Source organism: Pyxicephalus adspersus, chromosome Z (assembly GCF_032062135.1).
Source record: "Pyxicephalus adspersus chromosome Z, UCB_Pads_2.0, whole genome shotgun sequence".
In the NCBI taxonomy this organism is placed as follows: Eukaryota; Metazoa; Chordata; class Amphibia; order Anura; family Pyxicephalidae; genus Pyxicephalus; species Pyxicephalus adspersus.
The window spans coordinates 4,842,793-4,860,192 of record NC_092871.1 but is presented as its reverse complement, the minus strand read 5'-3'; the positions used below and the strand labels follow the sequence as shown (position 1 = coordinate 4,860,192).

The window sequence follows — 17,400 nt, the reverse complement described above, 5'->3', positions numbered from 1 at the left end:
GAAGTTAACGTGAACCCTGCACTGCAATGCAAATTTTACATATGCCGCCCATCCCCTGTGCACAAATCACTGCAATGGGGGAAATTAAAGAAAAAGAAAATATACATTGAAAGAAAAAGCAAAACAATACTAACCTCACTCCTGTATCCCGGACAATTCTTGACACTGTCACTGGATCTCACAATTGGATTTTCGGAAAGCTAGGGATCCCAAACCACAGAAGCTGTAGGAGTGTGGCGGCCGCGTCATTGTAACCCAACTTTTCAGCAACGACCCAAAAACAGCCGGCTGGTTACTGAAAATTGCCGGGGGCTGGGCCGGGGAGGACACTGCAAACCCTTCCAAAGGACACGACTGTATTGTACATGAACATGTTCTTTCAAGATTTGGGTTCCTCAACTTTCACATAATCCCTGTGAGGTCGCCACCTGTCCTGCAGACTAGGGGTGATATCCTTCAAGTTGTAATTGCCAATGGAGATACCCTTCAGTTACAATTGCCAAGGAAGATACCTTTCAATCTATGCATGCCAAGGGAGATACCTGTCAGGTTGTGATTGCCAAGGGGTATACCCTTCATGCTATACACGTCAAGGGTGATACCCTTCAGACTATGCAAGCCAAGGGAGATACCCTTTAAACTGGGATTGCCAAGGGAGATACCCTTCCAGCTGTGATTGCCATAGGACACATCCTTCAAAGTTTGATAGTCAGGGGAGATACCCTTCATGCTATGCATGTCAAGGGCGATACTCTTCAAGCTCAGATTGCCAAGGGAGATACCCATCAAGCTATGAATACCAAGGGAGATAACATTCAAGTTCTAATTGTCAAGGTAGATGTCCTTCAAGCTATGCATGCCAAGGGTGATACCTAGTATCTAGTATACCTAGATAAACTAGTATTGCCAACGGAGATACCCTTCCAGCTCTCAGTTTCAAAGAACACATCTTTTAGGGTTTGATATTTAGGGGAGATAACCTTCAAGCTATGCATGCCAAGGGTGATACCTTCAAGCTGTGACTGCTTTTCAGGAATGGAGAGATAATAAAGGAGCTTCGGACCACATCACATCACTATTGTAATGGGGAGCCCATTGTCATGAAGGATAATGAGAAGCCATCTCAGACTTTATTTCACATGTGAATGCACAAGTGATTCATGTATGTTTATTATTTGATGTATTTATGGTGTTCAATATGGAGGTGGTGGAGATATTGAAGATTGCGGTTTGATATTTTATGGAGTGTAGGAAAGGGCTGATTAAACCAATAGGGTTTGTCCACCTTCAAAATCTAAAATCCCTCTAAAAATGAAGGAGCCGACGTTTCTTGTGTCCCAATCATAACCCGGTGGGAGGCCAGCATCCTTTGACAAGATCTATTTTCTCTCTCCTGTGTTTGAAAAGCAGATTTCCTTGCAAATAGCTCCATTCTGAATGTCCCGACAATGGTATTTGTTGCCCGGTGATGGAATTGCTGCAAGGTGGCATCTAACTTGTGATGGAGCGAACAAGCCTTTCACTATACTGTGCCGATTTACATGCCAAAGGCTTCTCTGTGTCCTTCTATTCACAGCCCGAACGACTTATTTGCACAGCTGATTCTACATACAGAGACATTGTTACCCTATACTGTTATATAAGCAGGTGCAGGAGTCACCGCTGAGATAAACACTCCAACTTCACGCTTTATGCGCTCGTAAACTTTAACGTTTTGTTGACCGTATGTTTGGGAGACGGGGATAGGGATAACTGCTAGAGAATTCCATATTTAGGGTCTAACTAAAGGTTGTTTGGTGGATTTTGAAAGACAAAGAACAAGGGGTAAAGATCAGAAGCACCAGAAATACGAAATCCTTTGCAGATAGTAGACAGCTGCAAGCACGGAAGACAAATGTGCAAACCTAATGATATACGGCAAAAAGAGGTCGCATGCGCTACCCCCCGGCAAACAGAAAAGTCATGTAGATATATTTGTAAGGACACGGGGGAAATTTATTTATTAATTTTTTACATTCTTCACCTCTGTGCTATCAATCTCCTGCAGCTTATTAAAGCAACTTTTTCTATACGTACTCCATTTATATGGCCACATGGTATTTCTCAGGGTGGGTATGCCAATGGACTATACCTCTGTGTGCTAAACTAGAAAATCTTTTACCCAATGTCACCCTGTCTGGTGACTTCTGCATGATTGTAAATAAAAAGTAAACCTGTACCTGGTTTGGGGACCCAAGCAGCCAATTCTTGAGTGGCCTGGTGGTCATGTAAAATATTGAAGTGTACCTGTTTCAACATGTGGCAGCTGCGTTCATTTTCATAGTTCAGGCTAGGGACATTTTTAGCATGCACAGAAATTACCTGTTGATCCTGCAAGAATTGTGTCCTGTGAGCTGAAAACACAATTTTTGTACAAGCTACTGGTCTCATATATCCATATAATAAATAAGAATAAGGGCAGACATGTCTCAAGTCGGGACTGTCAACCGCAACTCCCTCCATAGATACAGTGGGGAAGCGAGCATTGATATGGGACAAGAAGAAGTTGCTGGTAGGATCAAAAAAGAGGAAAGCCTGAAAAATTAAAACTAATGCAGCTACAATACTAAAAGACTAATATGCTGCAATATATCCCATTTTTTTTTTTTTTTAGATTTGCTTTAAATACGTGGCAGTTTGTTTTGGCAATCAAACTTTTGATTCCAAACTGAAGAGCAATTCAAAATATCAAATGATTCCACTGCCTATAAGATGATGAAAAAAAAAAAAAAAAAACATACCTTGATCAAAGATGCGGGAAAAATTGACAAATTGCCTTAGCTTATCCCCATTTAAATGTCATTTCAATTTGATGGCAATTAAAGCGTCATGCAATGGAGAGCGCATCTGATCGATCCAAACTCAACTCCCTTTATTCTAAATTCTGGCGAATGATTGAAATTGTGAGTGTTAAATTGCTGATATTTTTGTAATTATTTTCAGTTCATAACAACCAATCAAAATGTGTCAGTCTTGAGTAAATTGAATTCTGATTGGTTTCTGTGGGTATAGTAGTGCCATGCATTGCTTATTCAATACACTGGTTGGGATCTACACATTGATCCCATAGGAATGACAAGCTGATACATTCAGGAACAATAAATTCTAAATCAGTGGTGGACATAGCCAATAGTGGGGTCCTGTGCAGAACTGATTGAGGGGCTCTTGTTGGGGCTGAAAAGGGTCCGGGGCCCTTGTACAGCGGCACACTTTGCACCCCTCATGTTGCCCATCTTCCAAATTATTCATGCACAAAACTTATCTTTTGTGATATTCTTTCTCCCAGTTTTGCCATTAACCACTTGATTTCCCCTTGCTAACGGTTTCTCTTTACTGCCTCAGGGCGTTTTATGCAAATGTACAAAAAATCCAGTACCACCTTCCCCTTTTTTTTCACCTTAGACACACAATATGGGACTTTTAAGGTCTTAAGCACTTCTTTCATTACAAGGTATGTAACAATGCAATTTGTTCATATTCTATGCATAATGTGTTTTTTTCACTACGCGTTTCGCCTTACCTGCACCTAAAAAGTCCCATAACGTTTGTCTAAAGAGTTTTATGCAAATATAATGCTACCATACTAGGATTCATCAGTCATAAAAAGGACTTCCTGCTGACTATTTATAAACACATCAAACAAATCAAGACGTGGGATATTTTGTTAAAACAAAACATTCTAATTGTGCCTTTTATAAATCAAATCAATAAATCATATCTGATATACAGCGGAAGAAAAGGGGATTTGGAGAAAGGAAAATGGATTTCCCTGATCCAAGAAATATCCATTTGCCATATGGGATCAGGATTTTTATTTCCTGTTGGAAAAAATTGAACTAGGCTTTATAAAAAATTTATTTTACCTTCCTCTGGGTTAACTATGCATAAATGGTTCTATATGAGAAATCTGGTTTGCAGTATGATTTTTTGTCTTTATGGCTGAACTTGATTGACTTTTGATGTCTTTTTCAACCTACAGTTTTGGCCCATAAAATTAATATGTTCGTCACGGTGGTTCTATGCACTTATCAAGCTGATTTTCTTTATAAAAATCTACCAGGGATCCTAAGATACATGGTTGGGGTTGGTAGGACTGGCAGCTAAGAGAACATTTTGCAGCTATATCGTCTCCTTCATAGGTATTTTGGCTTTGTATTTAGCTGGTTGCCTGAAGTTCAGCTTTACCAGAACAGAAAGGTTAAAAAAGGTTAAAAAAAAAAAAAAAAAGTAATGTTCCAGAACTCTCTGTTCTTTCTATGCAAAGTAGCATTTCACTATGTAAATGACTCCTAGTGACGGGGTAAATCCTTATCATCCATGCAAAACTGTCCTGGTCCTAACCTGAGCCCGTCCGGGGAGCTGTATTTGCATGCTGCATGTGTTTTTAGTTATCTCCTAATAATCACAAACAGATCCTCTACAGATAAAAAATAAAACAATTTTACAAAAAATTCAGCAAGGTTACTGAACACAAACCTGGCTGCTTTATGGGGACAGTGGATGGAGCTGCATTGTGTTAATCTTCTTTATACCTGGCTATGTACTGAGCTAGTTAATATTTTTGTAGGGGTCAACTACTGAGTGCAAACAAGCTATAATTATGCCCCACAGTTGCCCCTTCATTATATCTGGTCAGAAGCCTCCATTTATTGAATCTGCCTTCAGCCTCTACTTTATTAAATCTACCCTCCAGCCTCCTCCTAATTAAATCTGCTCTACACCCTTCTCTTTGATTAATCTGCCCTGTAGCCTTCCTATAATTACATCTGCCCTACACCTTTCTCTTCAATAAATATGCCCTTCAGAAATTACAAACTCTGATATCACTGAACACTGTGAGCTTCTTGCAATGTACATTTGAGTCTGCAGCAAGTCAGGTAGTGCTCCGCCTTACTTTCTGGCTGGGGGATGTCCAACATCATCTAGCCGCTCCCTCCCCAGCCTAACTGCTCTGGGCCGCACTTTGTCTTTACTGGATTTCAGCCCTTCCAATCATGGAGACTCAGCATCATATAGAGGTATGATCACAGCTAATTTTTTTTGGAAAAGCAGCCATATTTGCACCCAAGCATGGCGTTTCCAGAACAAAAGCCAAAAGGCAGTTGGAAGACACAACACCCAGAGATCAGGTAAGTCCCGTTCCTCACGTCAAAGCTTCATTCAGAACAGAACATGAAAACTTTATTTTTGGAATGTTTTTATGGGAAAGTGGCTGCTTTGTAAATATGAGAGTTAAAAAGGAGGCCAGTGTCCCCAGCAGCTTCGCCACTTTATGAGGAACGCCTCCCCTGGGAAGGCATTTTTTTCAAGATGTGCAATTGCTCAACTAAAATCTTCACTCATTAAACAGCCACTACACATCACAACAAGCGCCGCGTTCCCTGACTGACAGGTGGCCATTGTAGAGAAGAGTTCCGTACCGTGCTGTGCTTGAAGTGCCGCACGCACCGCAGATAAGCATATGCCATAGCGGGATGTGCAGATTGCTCTGATTTCTGCTGGAGCAAAAAATAATGAGGCCACGGCACAACAAACACATTGGGGGACCCAACCGCCAAAGTGAGCGGCAAGTCTGTGATTCATTCACAATGGTGGCACCTAAAGCTTTTTCTAATTCATTGCAATCTGATGCTGAGACTGTACGTTGAATCAGTGTCGGCTAATCAGCACTACACAGAAGTACACAGTGCATTCAGTCTAACACTGAGGACGTGCTTACAAGAGGAGATAGCATAGACAGGTCCACGTTTACATGAATCAGCTCCTTCCGGTACTATAAAAAAGCTTGAGATAGGGAATTGACAACATTATATTTCACAGGGTAAATGGTGCCTATGCAGTAAGGCAGACAGAAGTGGTGTCTGGAGTCATTGGTATTTCAGGTGTTAGCGGTTTATATACATTTAGGCTCTAACAGTTTCTATTACTTCAAAATATATGTGATAAAGGATAAGTCCAACCAAAGCCGAACAATTCAATATTGATAGTCCTTTGGATAATAGGTCCTGTTGGTTGGATGTGGCTCCATACACATGCTTTGCTCAAAATGAGGGATTCCCAGCCATTCCTGCATTTAGTTACCAGGTCTACACACCTATTGTCCCCATTATGAGGGGCTCCCCCATCCGAAATCTAAGTTTCCAGGTCTGTACACCTATTGTCCCTATAATGAGGGGCTCCCCCCATCCAGGAGCTAAGTTTCCAGGTCTGTACACCTATTGTCCCCATCATGAGGGGCTCCCCCCATCCGAAATCTAAGTTTCCAGGTCTGTACACCTATTGTCTTCCTAACCATTGAAGCATTGGGTTCTCAGGTCTGCACACCTGCTGTGCCCATTATGAGGAGCTCCCATCATCGTTTTGCTGTGTTCTCAGGTCTGTACTCCCGCTGTGCCCATTAGGTAGGGTTATCAAACATTCCTTCATTGCAATCATCGCTCTCTAGCCCCACTGTTCCCATTTTAAGGGACTCCCTCCATCCTTGTAGTGAGTTCATGGGTCTGCACACCCACTGTGCCCATTATGAGGGCCCCCAAACCATTGCTGCACTAAGCTTTCAGTCTGCACATCATCTATACATTATATTGGGCTCCCACAAATTTGGAGGCCCAAAATTTGGAATGATAATTTCAGAATTTTTGCTAAATTTTGAAAAAATAACATGCTGACTCACCTAAAAGGTAAATAGAGCTGAGAAATATGTTTTACCTTGATGGATCCACCTCATCTAATAGGAAGTAAATTGGCAGCTGACCCCCCGGATTATTTGTTGAAGGTCAGGACAGCAGGTTACAATTGACAAAGCCTCCTGGAAAATGAAAGTCTCAGTGACAACTGTAGTCTAACAGGTCAGTAAAGTAGGGTACCCATTGGATGGCTAAGTACAAGATCCATACCAATCAGAACTTCTCCAGGCCATCCAAAATTTATATATAAACCACCTATTGGTAATGGAGCACGCACCCCACCACAAGCCTTTTTGGGTATTCAATATTCCTGATTTCCCAATATTTCTCCAATTACATTGGCTGAAATAAAATAATTTAATGGCTTTTTATGAAATACATATGGGAGCTAATGAAATGGAACAAAAAAAAATGAAAAAACATATTTTTGGACTAATATCTTCTTCTGAAAGTTAAACGGCCTGCAGATAATTAATTTACACACATCAGATTGACTCATCTTTCCTGCCAATTTGGTTCTCGTTGTTTTAATTTCATAACAAGCTAATAATGGGATTTAAACTTCAAAAATAAGTCCCATTGTGGCCAATTTGAACAATTAAATAAAATTCTTTCCCGTCAAACGGGTTGGCTCCATAAGAGAACAAACTTCGTCGGAGATGCAAGGGTATCGTTCAAAGGGTTCGGGCAGCATGGAGACGGTTACAATGCAGCAAGAAAAAATTGCACTTGTGTATTTGTAGCAATTTAAAGCAAGTAGAGGCATGGGACTCGTTATTATCTGGAAAGCTGCTGCGGAGAGCGCTCCAAAAACACCGAAAATCCAAAAAGTAAATTGTTAAGGCAAGTCGGTGATACTGCTAAACATGGAAGGCGTGATTGCCTGGGCATTCTCCTCATCTGTCGATGTGATAACCAGATCTGATTCATTATTACAAGGAACATATTATATTATAACATACATAACAAACATTTCCTGCACAGCAGAAATCATACAAAGTGTGGAGATAACACTGGGAGCCAATCATGTGTGAGATGTTTCAGCCACTGGTAAGATTCCAATGATCACAAAAAAGTATCTGTTAGTCTTCAATTATAGAACAGTTCCAATATATTCCATTAAAGGACCCACCGAACTGTTCCCATGACCCCCAGGTACACAGGTTCACCCAGTCCAATATACAAACTCATATTGGGGCCAGTGTGGGGAGAGACACAAAAAAAGTGAACGCCTCATGAAAACCTTTGTAGCAACAGTGCAAGGAGGAATTTTATGATATCCAGAATTAAATATGAAAAAAATAAATCTTTACTCAAATGTTTTTTTATTTCCACCATGTCTTTGATGTTTTCTTTCACTCTGCCTGTATTTTAGTGTATCCCCCCTCCTTTTTATCTTATTTATTTTATCTTTTCTGCCCACGTATACTATTTCTTATCCTTTCCCTTATTCCTTCTGCCCAAAATATTTCACCTATTTTTTCTCTTTATATTTCCTTTGTACCTCCATTTTTCTTCTCCGTCTTTTTTACTCTTTCTTTCTCCTCTTTTATATATTTCCCTATCTTTAATCCTCTCTTTCTGTTCTCCGTATGTCTTTTTGTCTCTTCATCTTCTCCCTCCTCTCTCCTTCTCTTCCCTTTTTTCTTTCCCTCTTTCTCTTCTTCTCTACTTTTCTCCCTATTTCTTTGTATCTCTTGTCTTCTTCCCTGTTTTTCTGTTCTCCTTTCTTCTTTTGTAACTCCCTTCCTATCTCTTTTCCTCCTCTCTCTCCTTTTCTATTGTCTCTTCTCTCTCCTCCTTTCTATTTACTTTTTATCTCTCTTCTCCCCCACTCTTCATTTTATTTTCTCTCCTAACACCCCTTTTTGCAACATTCCCCATTCTCATCCCTATTACCTCCTCCTTCTCACTCCCACCTCTCTTGATCTCTTCTTCTCTTCCTCCTTCTATACTTTTCCTTCTCTCTTTTATTTATTTCCTTTATCTCCTTGTTCTAATCTTTCTCCTTCACCCTCTTCTCTTTTCTCAATGACCCTTTCTCAGTAATGTCCTTGTTCTCTCCCCTATTCTCCCCCGTCCCCCTTCTATTTATTTTCTTTTTTTTCCCTTTCTCTTTTCACTGTACCCTTTCACTTTCTTCACTTTCTCAATGGCCCTTTCCCAAAATTTCCCTTGGTTTCTCCCCTATTTTATTTTCTTTCCTCTCCCGTCTCCTCCTTTTTTTTTGGATTTTCTTTTTTTCCCCTTTTTTCTTTTGGCCCTACCCTTTCACTTTATCAATGACCCTTTCTCAATATTCCCCCTGTTTTGTCCCCCGTTCCTTCTTTTATTTATTTTCCTCTTCTTTTCTCTTTACCTTTTCATTTTCACTCTACACTTTCTCATTTTTACTCTTATTTTCTCCCCTATTCTTTTTCTTTCTTCTCCCCCATCCCCTCTTTTCCTTTTTTTCCCCTTTCTCTTCCTTCACTTTCTCAATGGCCCTTTGTTTTTGCCACTTTTTTATTTTCTTTCCTCTCTCGCCTCCTCCCTTTTATGTATTTTCTTTTTTCCCCTTTCTCTTTTCACCCTACCCTTTCACTTCCTTCACTTTCCCAATGACCCTTTGTCATTATTCTCCTTGTTTTCTCCCCCGTTCCTTCTTTTATTTATTTTCTTCTTCTTTTACCCTTTCTCATTATTGTACTTGTTCTCTCCCCCATTCTTTTTCTTTCTTCTCCCCCTTCCCCTCTCTTTTTTCCCCTTTCTCTTTTTGACCTTTCACTCGCTTCACTTTCTCAATGACCCTTTCCCAATTTTCCCCTTGTTCTCTCCTCTTCTTTCTCTTTCTCACCCCCTCTCTCTTTCTCAAATTACAAAGTACCAAACAAGGCCGTGGAGAACACAACAAGCAAGGGGAAAGCTGCCAACCACCCGGTAATAGAAATATGAATGTCTGAGCGGTGAGCTGACGCCTCCTAATCCTCCACATAACTCTGAATAGTGCAGGAGGGGAGCGCCGGTTATTCAGCACCCAGGCATGACGGGACGAATAAAGACACACACCTTGTGAATAGCTCCCCTTCACCTGGTGTATATGTCACTTACAATGAAATATTTGTTCCATACAATCAGGTCTGCAATTAGCATTCAGGGAATACAGAATGTGGGAATAATGTGCTTATAATTACAAATTATATGTTACTGTGTTACCTAAATTCTGTAATTCTGCTTGTCACAAAAAAGACTGACATGCCGAGCAACCCAATGTTCATAAAATACGTTGTAAAGCTGCAGTTTGTTCAGAATAGCAGGCATCCCCGAGGTGCCAGTCATTTTCTTGTAGGAGTCTCAAGAACCTGTGATGGGCTGATATCCAAATAGCAACCAGCTCCTGATATTCAGGGCATCTGGGGGGCTTTAAAAGTTGACCTGTATGATTTAGCAAGGAAGGCGCAAAAGGTGAGTGCCGGTGCCTATGAAGAGATTTGCCATCTTGCAATCCGATCACTGTGGGACAGGAGACTGAAGAAATGCTGCCTCCTGCCTGCAGCAGACTGATGCAATAATCCCAGCCTAGACAAAGTCTCTGAATGAGAAAGGTCGTAGTTTCTACTGTTGCTGTATACTATATAGACTTTAATATAGTTCTCTTATCCCAGCTCTGTAAAATGACATTGGCCCGTTGTTATTTGTGACCTTTGATGTCATAACTTTTTTCACAGCCTCATGGAATAAACTGACATCATCGAAAATGCGATAATTCAAAGCGCAACTTGAAGCAAGTGCCGGGTGGTAAAGCGGTGTCTAAACTGCTGTCAATTGACTTGGGTTTTGTGCAGGAAACTCTTTAGTCATATTAAATGTGTGAAAGAAAGCTTGGCATGGCTGATAAAAAGGAAATTCACACATTGCACAGAAAACCTGTCAGTAATTGGGGAACGATCGGAACGCCCGCTCTTTAATCACCCAGTCATAACGACCGCAGTGGCGTCAAATCCCCGGGCTGGGAAAAAGGTGGCGAATAAATAAAGGCAAATTAGAAGGGATTTTGATGAGTTTACAATTAGTTAATTGTAGTTAGTTAGTTAAAAATATTGGATCTATCATTGGCAATCAGTCTATTGAGAAAGCAGCAGTAAAGCACAGTCACCATGCTTTGCTACCAGGCAATGCGTATGCATGCAACTGTCTGCTCCCATGTACACACCAAACCATTAAAGTGTATGTATAGGCTCAGGATTTCTCAACCAGGGTTCCTCCAGAGCTATGAGAAGTTTGCACCTCTCAGGTCAGTGTAAGTGACCCCCAATGATCTTTTTGGCTATCTGTAAGGGTGACATTCTTCCCACTGGCCAGCAATGTAAGAGGAATTCTTCCCACTGACCACCACACTAATACACTGTGATCTGTGGGTATAGAAATTATAGAAGGGGTTCCCTAAGATATCTAAAATATTTTTAGTGTTCCTTCTTAAAATGGTTGAGAAACACTGCCAGTTTATCAATTCATTTTTAATAGAATAGAAATGGATGGAAGGAGAAGCGGGAGGTAAATGTCCTTTTAGATTGTCACCAGAACTGGTGTCCCCATTGGAAAAATCACCCAATGCTTTGGAAGCTCTAAAAATTTGGATTTCCAATTATTAAGTTAAAAAGTAAGGATAAATCTTCCCAGCAGGAAGTAAAAGCTCTAACCACACTCCTTTAACATATATATTTTGGCTAATAATATACTTTATTCATAAATAGCAACATATTTTAAAAGCTGATGGAAATATTTTTGCTATGCAACAATCACCTTCTTTATTTAAAAGACTGAATATTGGGCCGGGTCCTCTCCTCCTCCGGTGTCATTGTTTGTTCATGTTTGCCAATTGCTACCCCTATTTAGTGTACAGCACACCGTAATATGTGATCACAAAAAAGTTTATTAACAATAATAATATAATAATAATTGCAAATTCACTTATCACTCACAGTAAAAATGCGTTTCTCTGTCAGCAAATATTGTATATTGTATTACCTTTTCACTTTCAACAAGTGTCCCTGACTCTGCCCTAAACACTCACATGAGGTTTTCTAAATGCTCCATAATGAAGGTTTATAGTTGATAATATTGGTAAAAGATATATTTATTTTACATGTTTTATTAAAATGAAAATCTCCAACCAAAAGTAAAATTTCAACATGAAATGACTCAGATTGCCAAACTTATATATCGGTTTTGTGTTGATATAAAATAAACTGAAGTAAACGGCAGTGATAGACTAATATGCAGAAAACAAATATTTGGTTTTCTCCAACTGGACACTGATTGGTTGGTTTTGGTTATTATGTAGATATTCCTACTCTTTGTTCTACAACCAAAGGTCCAAAAATGTTCATACATTCATATCTTAAAGGAAACCTAAGGATCATATGGTATTCTATAGCTGAACTGCTTCAGAACTAGGCATTTCCAACGTTGGTAGGTTCATCGAATGCAAATTAAGATTTCACAGCCAGGGCAGATGTGCCCATCGGTGGGGCAAATAAAGGGGCAACTTTTCCTTATTTTATTATGGGCCATATATGTATATTTTCTGTCACCAGTAGGAATTAATATTTTATTGAAGGTTACATGCTCATCACAATATCATTATTCAAAGGAAGACCAAGAAAACAAAGTCTAAAAAACAGGTGTCACTTAAAGTGCCAAAAGTTGTATTCCCACATTCTCTGATCATACAAAACAGATCCTTACTTCACAACAATCTTACTGGCCGCATGCTTGCTCCAATAAAATATTGCTGAAAGTGTTGAATGCAATGGAGCCCATTTTCAGAAGGTCAACCAATGACCAGTACCAGATTCTGTATTTACAGCTAGTTATCAACCAATCAAGTCTGACTACAAAATTTCAGCCATCTTTGTCTTCTAAACTTTTTGAATACTGGATATGATCCAACCAATCTTATAATATAGATATTATACATTCATGTCTTCAGAAATACAACAAGGTAATGTCTCTGTACACAAATACAGATTCTACCCCAATAACAAGTTTAAGATGCACCATCAAAGCACAAAAATGCCAATGAAAAAGTTGACAAACCATGGGACTGGTCAACTGCACATTGAAGGCCATCACCTGCCGTTCAAGCCTCCAAGAAAGCAGCACACCAATCACAATGCATTTTTGCATAGACAAAGCTGGAAACAACACATAGCTAGTAGAAGAGAAGGTTATTGGTCAGTCTACTTACCTCCGGAAGGGGCATCCCATTGATGATGAGGTCCGGTTGTGGTGGGCTCTGGTTGGTGAAGGTGTGATGGTAGACATGATTGGACCCTGCATTCCTGGTGTTCTGATTTTCCACATTAAGGAAAGTGCTGTCCGTGCGGCGGCATCCAAGAGGGAGCGTCTGCTGGTGGTAGTCAAAATAATTTAGCGACGAGGTAAGGGAGGAGCAGCTCACCACATTCATCTTGTCTGTTTCCTCAACGTCGCGAGGCACCAGGCGGATGTCATTCTTGCTGATCTTCTTCTTCTTGTTGGACTTCTTCTGGTGTCCATAAGAATATTCGGCTATCCTGCAAGACAACATTAATAAGGTGCAAAGACGTGCACAGTTTATAAAAGTCCCAACAAAAAATCGACAAACATCAACTACAACCAAACACCAATACAAAAACGAAAAAGAAAAAAAAAAGTCCAAAAGTAAAAGTTGAAAATGATCCAGGAAAGCTAAAAAAGTAAAAACGTATTTCTGGTTGGATAGTAAAAAAAAATGGATAACACAACTAAAAAAGTGCAAAATTATATAGAAAAATAAGACAAACAAAAGAAATGAACAGCATAAACTGATTAATGAACAGATTGTAGTTTACCGAGATATCCTGGATATTTTTGAATCCCAACAGTCAACCAATAAACACATTCTATAGGGAGCTGTGAGATTTCAGTGCCTTTCTTTTTTCTCTTTACCGCTAATTATGATGATGTGAAGGGAACACAGAATTTCCAACATAATAATTGGAATAATTGGAAGACGTATTTGGTCTCTGCCCAGTACAAAGCTACAAGGATTCACTCTTGTTAACACGAGAACTTGTCCAGGCAAATTGATGACATTATATGTTTGCATTCTAATAATTATGACTTTTTATCTGCATGCAGAACATCAAATTAAAATCAAATGTTGCTTTATATGTTCACATTTAGAAACTGTATACTAACAAAGGGCAAATAACAGACAACAGGAACCTTCAACGTGTTGGTCCAAGTTGGCCAAAACTATTGTGCCTATCTATTGGTAAACCAAAGCTCTGCATTGGGTGGTTGATACGAATGCCCCCAATCTGGTAGAGTGTAGCTCTCAGAATGTTGTGGGGTACAAGTTTTAGAGTTTGTTGCATCAGTTCTAGATCCAATGACCCACCACCAATGTATGATCTTTGGAAAAGCCCAATTAACTACGGTGTGAGTTTAATTTAGTGAATAGGAAGATATTTGTGATAGCTGAAACCTAGAAGTTCTTGAGATGCTTCTGGGCAGAGCTTACCTAAAAGCTTTTGTGTTCATTGTCTGTTCTCTTGAAAAAACATTTAAGGTTTGAGCTAGAGTTGGTGAATAGGACCACAACCTGGCATATTTGTGATAACTGGAACCCATTGGTTTTTGAGATGTTTCTGGGCAGAGTTTACCTAACATCAGGTGTCCACTTGAAAGAGGACCATGGACACTTTTTACTACAATGTTCCAAAGGAGACTTGGTGGTCCTTTTCCAACCAACATAGGCCTGGTGGAAATCTAACTATAAAGTAACTCTCTTATTAACTCGAACAAATCTAAAGCAAGTCAATACATGAAAAGGTCCATTTGACCCTACAGTGGGGCAGTTGCGTTGGGCCAAGTTCCATAGGGTTTGGTCGTACCAAAGATTGTTCTACTCAAGGGGGCCAACTCTACGCAGCAAATTATCCCCAACAGGTTGTAACCCTGAACCTTCATAGACGTCTTGGAACAGTTTAGGTTTGATATCTTACTCATGATTGACAAGTGATCATAAATCAATGACAGCTCATTAAAACCAGAGCCCGATTTGCCTTTAAAAGTTTCGTCTTTAAGAAAAACATTGCAGAGGTTTAACGGGAGCTGGAACATGGAACACCCTCATCTCACCTGAGGCTTCAGCTTTTTCTTTGTAGGCATTCATGTGTAATAATTTACTTGAGAAGTAAACAAAAGCAAAGAAGTCTGAAAACAAAAACTAACTGCAAAAGCAAAAAAAAAAAAAAAACTTTCTGTAAAGGAATAAGCTGGAAAAAAAAAGCCGTTTACCGATATGTTTAATGAGATTCTGTACATTCACCATACTATACTATTGCTCCAGATTAACTGCAGTGTAGCATCAGTACATTATACCCATATTACACATCGGGGGCACATTGTGCTCTATTTGTAGGTGAAATCCAGCTTTTCTATGGGAATGTGAGCGTTATATAATTGCTATTTATAAGTCTAAAGGGGGGAATTTTTTTTTCTCTGCATATGCAGCGATGATTTCATACGTAAAGTAAAAATGAAAACAGATGCATTGCGCTCGAGATTAAACAGAATCGATCTCATTTACATGTATAATTAAGGACACATCATGTTTTTAATGCCGTAATAGCTTAACCCTTTCTCTGCCAACTCCAAGGACTCAACACTTTATAACAGAAGCTTATTGAAGGAGCACAAGAGGAGCAAGTAAGAGGTTGGAGATTCTATGCAAGTAAGGGGTTGGGGATAAGTGTATAGAGGTTGAGGATTCGAAGCAGTTAAGAGGTTTAAGATTCATGTAAAGAGTTTGGGGATTCATGTGTAGAGGTTGGGGATTCTATGCAAGTAAGAGGTTGAGGATTCAATACAGATAAGAGGTTGGGGATTCCTCTATAGAAATTTGGGATTCATGTACTGGGGTTGGGGATTTGGGTATAGAAGTTAGAGATTCGTGTGTGGAGGTTGTGGATTCAATGCAAGTAAAAGGTTGGGGATTCAATGCACGTAAGAGGTTGGAGAATCATGTATAGAGGTTGGGGATTCGTGTGTAGAGGTTGGAGATTCTATGCATCTAAGGGGTTGGGGATAAGTGTATAGAGGTTGAGGATTCGAAGCAGGTAAGAGGTTGAAGATTCATGTAAAGAGTTTGGGGATTCATGTGTAGAGGTTGGGGATTCTATGCAAGTAAGAGGTTGAGGATTCAATACAGATAAGAGGTTGGGGATTCATCTATAGAAGTTGGGGATTCATGTACTGGGGTTGGGGATTTGTGTATAGAAGTTAGAGATTCGTGTATAGAGGTTGGGGGTTCAATGCAAGAGGTTTGGGATTTGTGTATAGAGGTTGGGGATTCAAAGTATATAAGGGGTTGGGGATTCATGTATAGAGGTTGAGGATATGATGCACATAAGAAGTTTGGGATTTGTGTATAAAGGTTGGGGATTTGTGTATAGAGGTTGGAGATTCAATGCAAGTAAGAAGTTTGGGTTTCGTGTATAAAGGTTGAGGATTCAAAGTAAATAAGGAGTTGGGGATTAATGTACACAGGTTGGGAATTCGTTGCAAGTAAAAGGTTGGGATTCGTGTATAGAGGTTGCGATTCACTGGCCGAAAAGATTGCACCTGATATCCTGACATTTTTACTGACAGATCTTTGCTGACTGGTGCTTTTATAAGGATCATAAAGTCAAAACGTGCACCTAAATGGAAGATAAACAACAGGCATAGGCCGAATAGTAGGGCGGCTCTGGATTTACTGACATGTATATTACTGACTGCAGGAAGAGGGTGTTGGTAGTTAAACAATATTCAGCAAAAACAATTTACTGGGCTGTCAGATTTTTACTGACACTGTGTCTTTTTACTGACGTTTTGGAAAAGGATCCATAAGGATTTCAAAGCAATTTTCATCAATTCAATTTCTATTGATCTGTACAGAACTAAAATGCCCTCTGTTGAGTTGTCCTTATGGGTGGGGAAGGGTTAATGTGGCAAGCTCCAAAAGGATCAAATGCAATGATCTTTGATTGTTTTATATTATTCTCCAGCAGGGCCCAGCCATTGAAGGGTTAATCCGGACGTGACATTTCGTCTGCGTAACGCCACCGCCGAAATCTGACCTAAGTGATGGTAATAAATGGGGACCATGATCTGCAATTGGAAATGTCACATAAAACTAAAAAAAAAATACGGCTTGGATTTATATTTTAGTCTCAATGACATTTTCATCATGACAGAAATAAAAAGCCACAAAATCAAATCTCCAGGCTGGAACCTCAGGCACAAAAAGTCATCTAGCCATTTAAGCCATAAAGGAAAAAAAAAGAGATGAAGAAGAAGAAGAAGGGGGGATTTCATTCTACCTGCCCATCAACTGCTATTTTTTTAACATATTCTCCTTCTGCTTGGATCATTTTGAATATTTTGTATGATGGGAGGCAGGAAAGGGCTAGCTTTCCATGCAGAGTATAAGCCGCCCATGCATGCAGTGTACATTGCCACTTCCATACGGCTGCCAGTCGGGCATTGGAATACATAGCAAAGTCCTGACAGATCGCAGTTCTCTCTGCGCCAGTGACACAATACATCAGGTCTGCAGTATGCAGTCAGGGGCAAAAGCCTGCACCAGTGTGGGGTGAAATGAATTTTATTCACTGACTTCTTC

The 17,400-nt window shown here is 39.8% G+C and overlaps 1 protein-coding gene across 7 annotated transcripts in view; it reads right to left on the bottom strand.

Moving 5' to 3' along the window:
* The window catches only part of PCDH19 (protocadherin 19), a 129,013-nt gene that overhangs the window by 106,477 nt on the left and 5,136 nt on the right, over positions 1-17,400 (bottom strand). For 4 of the 7 annotated variants that reach the window (XM_072430130.1, XM_072430131.1, XM_072430132.1 and 1 more), the window contains one exon: positions 12,955-13,282. The exons of 1 other annotated variant lie outside the window; for it this stretch is intronic. In XM_072430130.1, the coding sequence (XP_072286231.1) occupies positions 12,955-13,282 (328 nt within the window). The remainder of the gene's footprint in view (positions 1-12,954; positions 13,283-17,400) is intronic. 2 more of the 7 variants (XM_072430134.1, XM_072430135.1) reach the window with 1 other exon arrangement.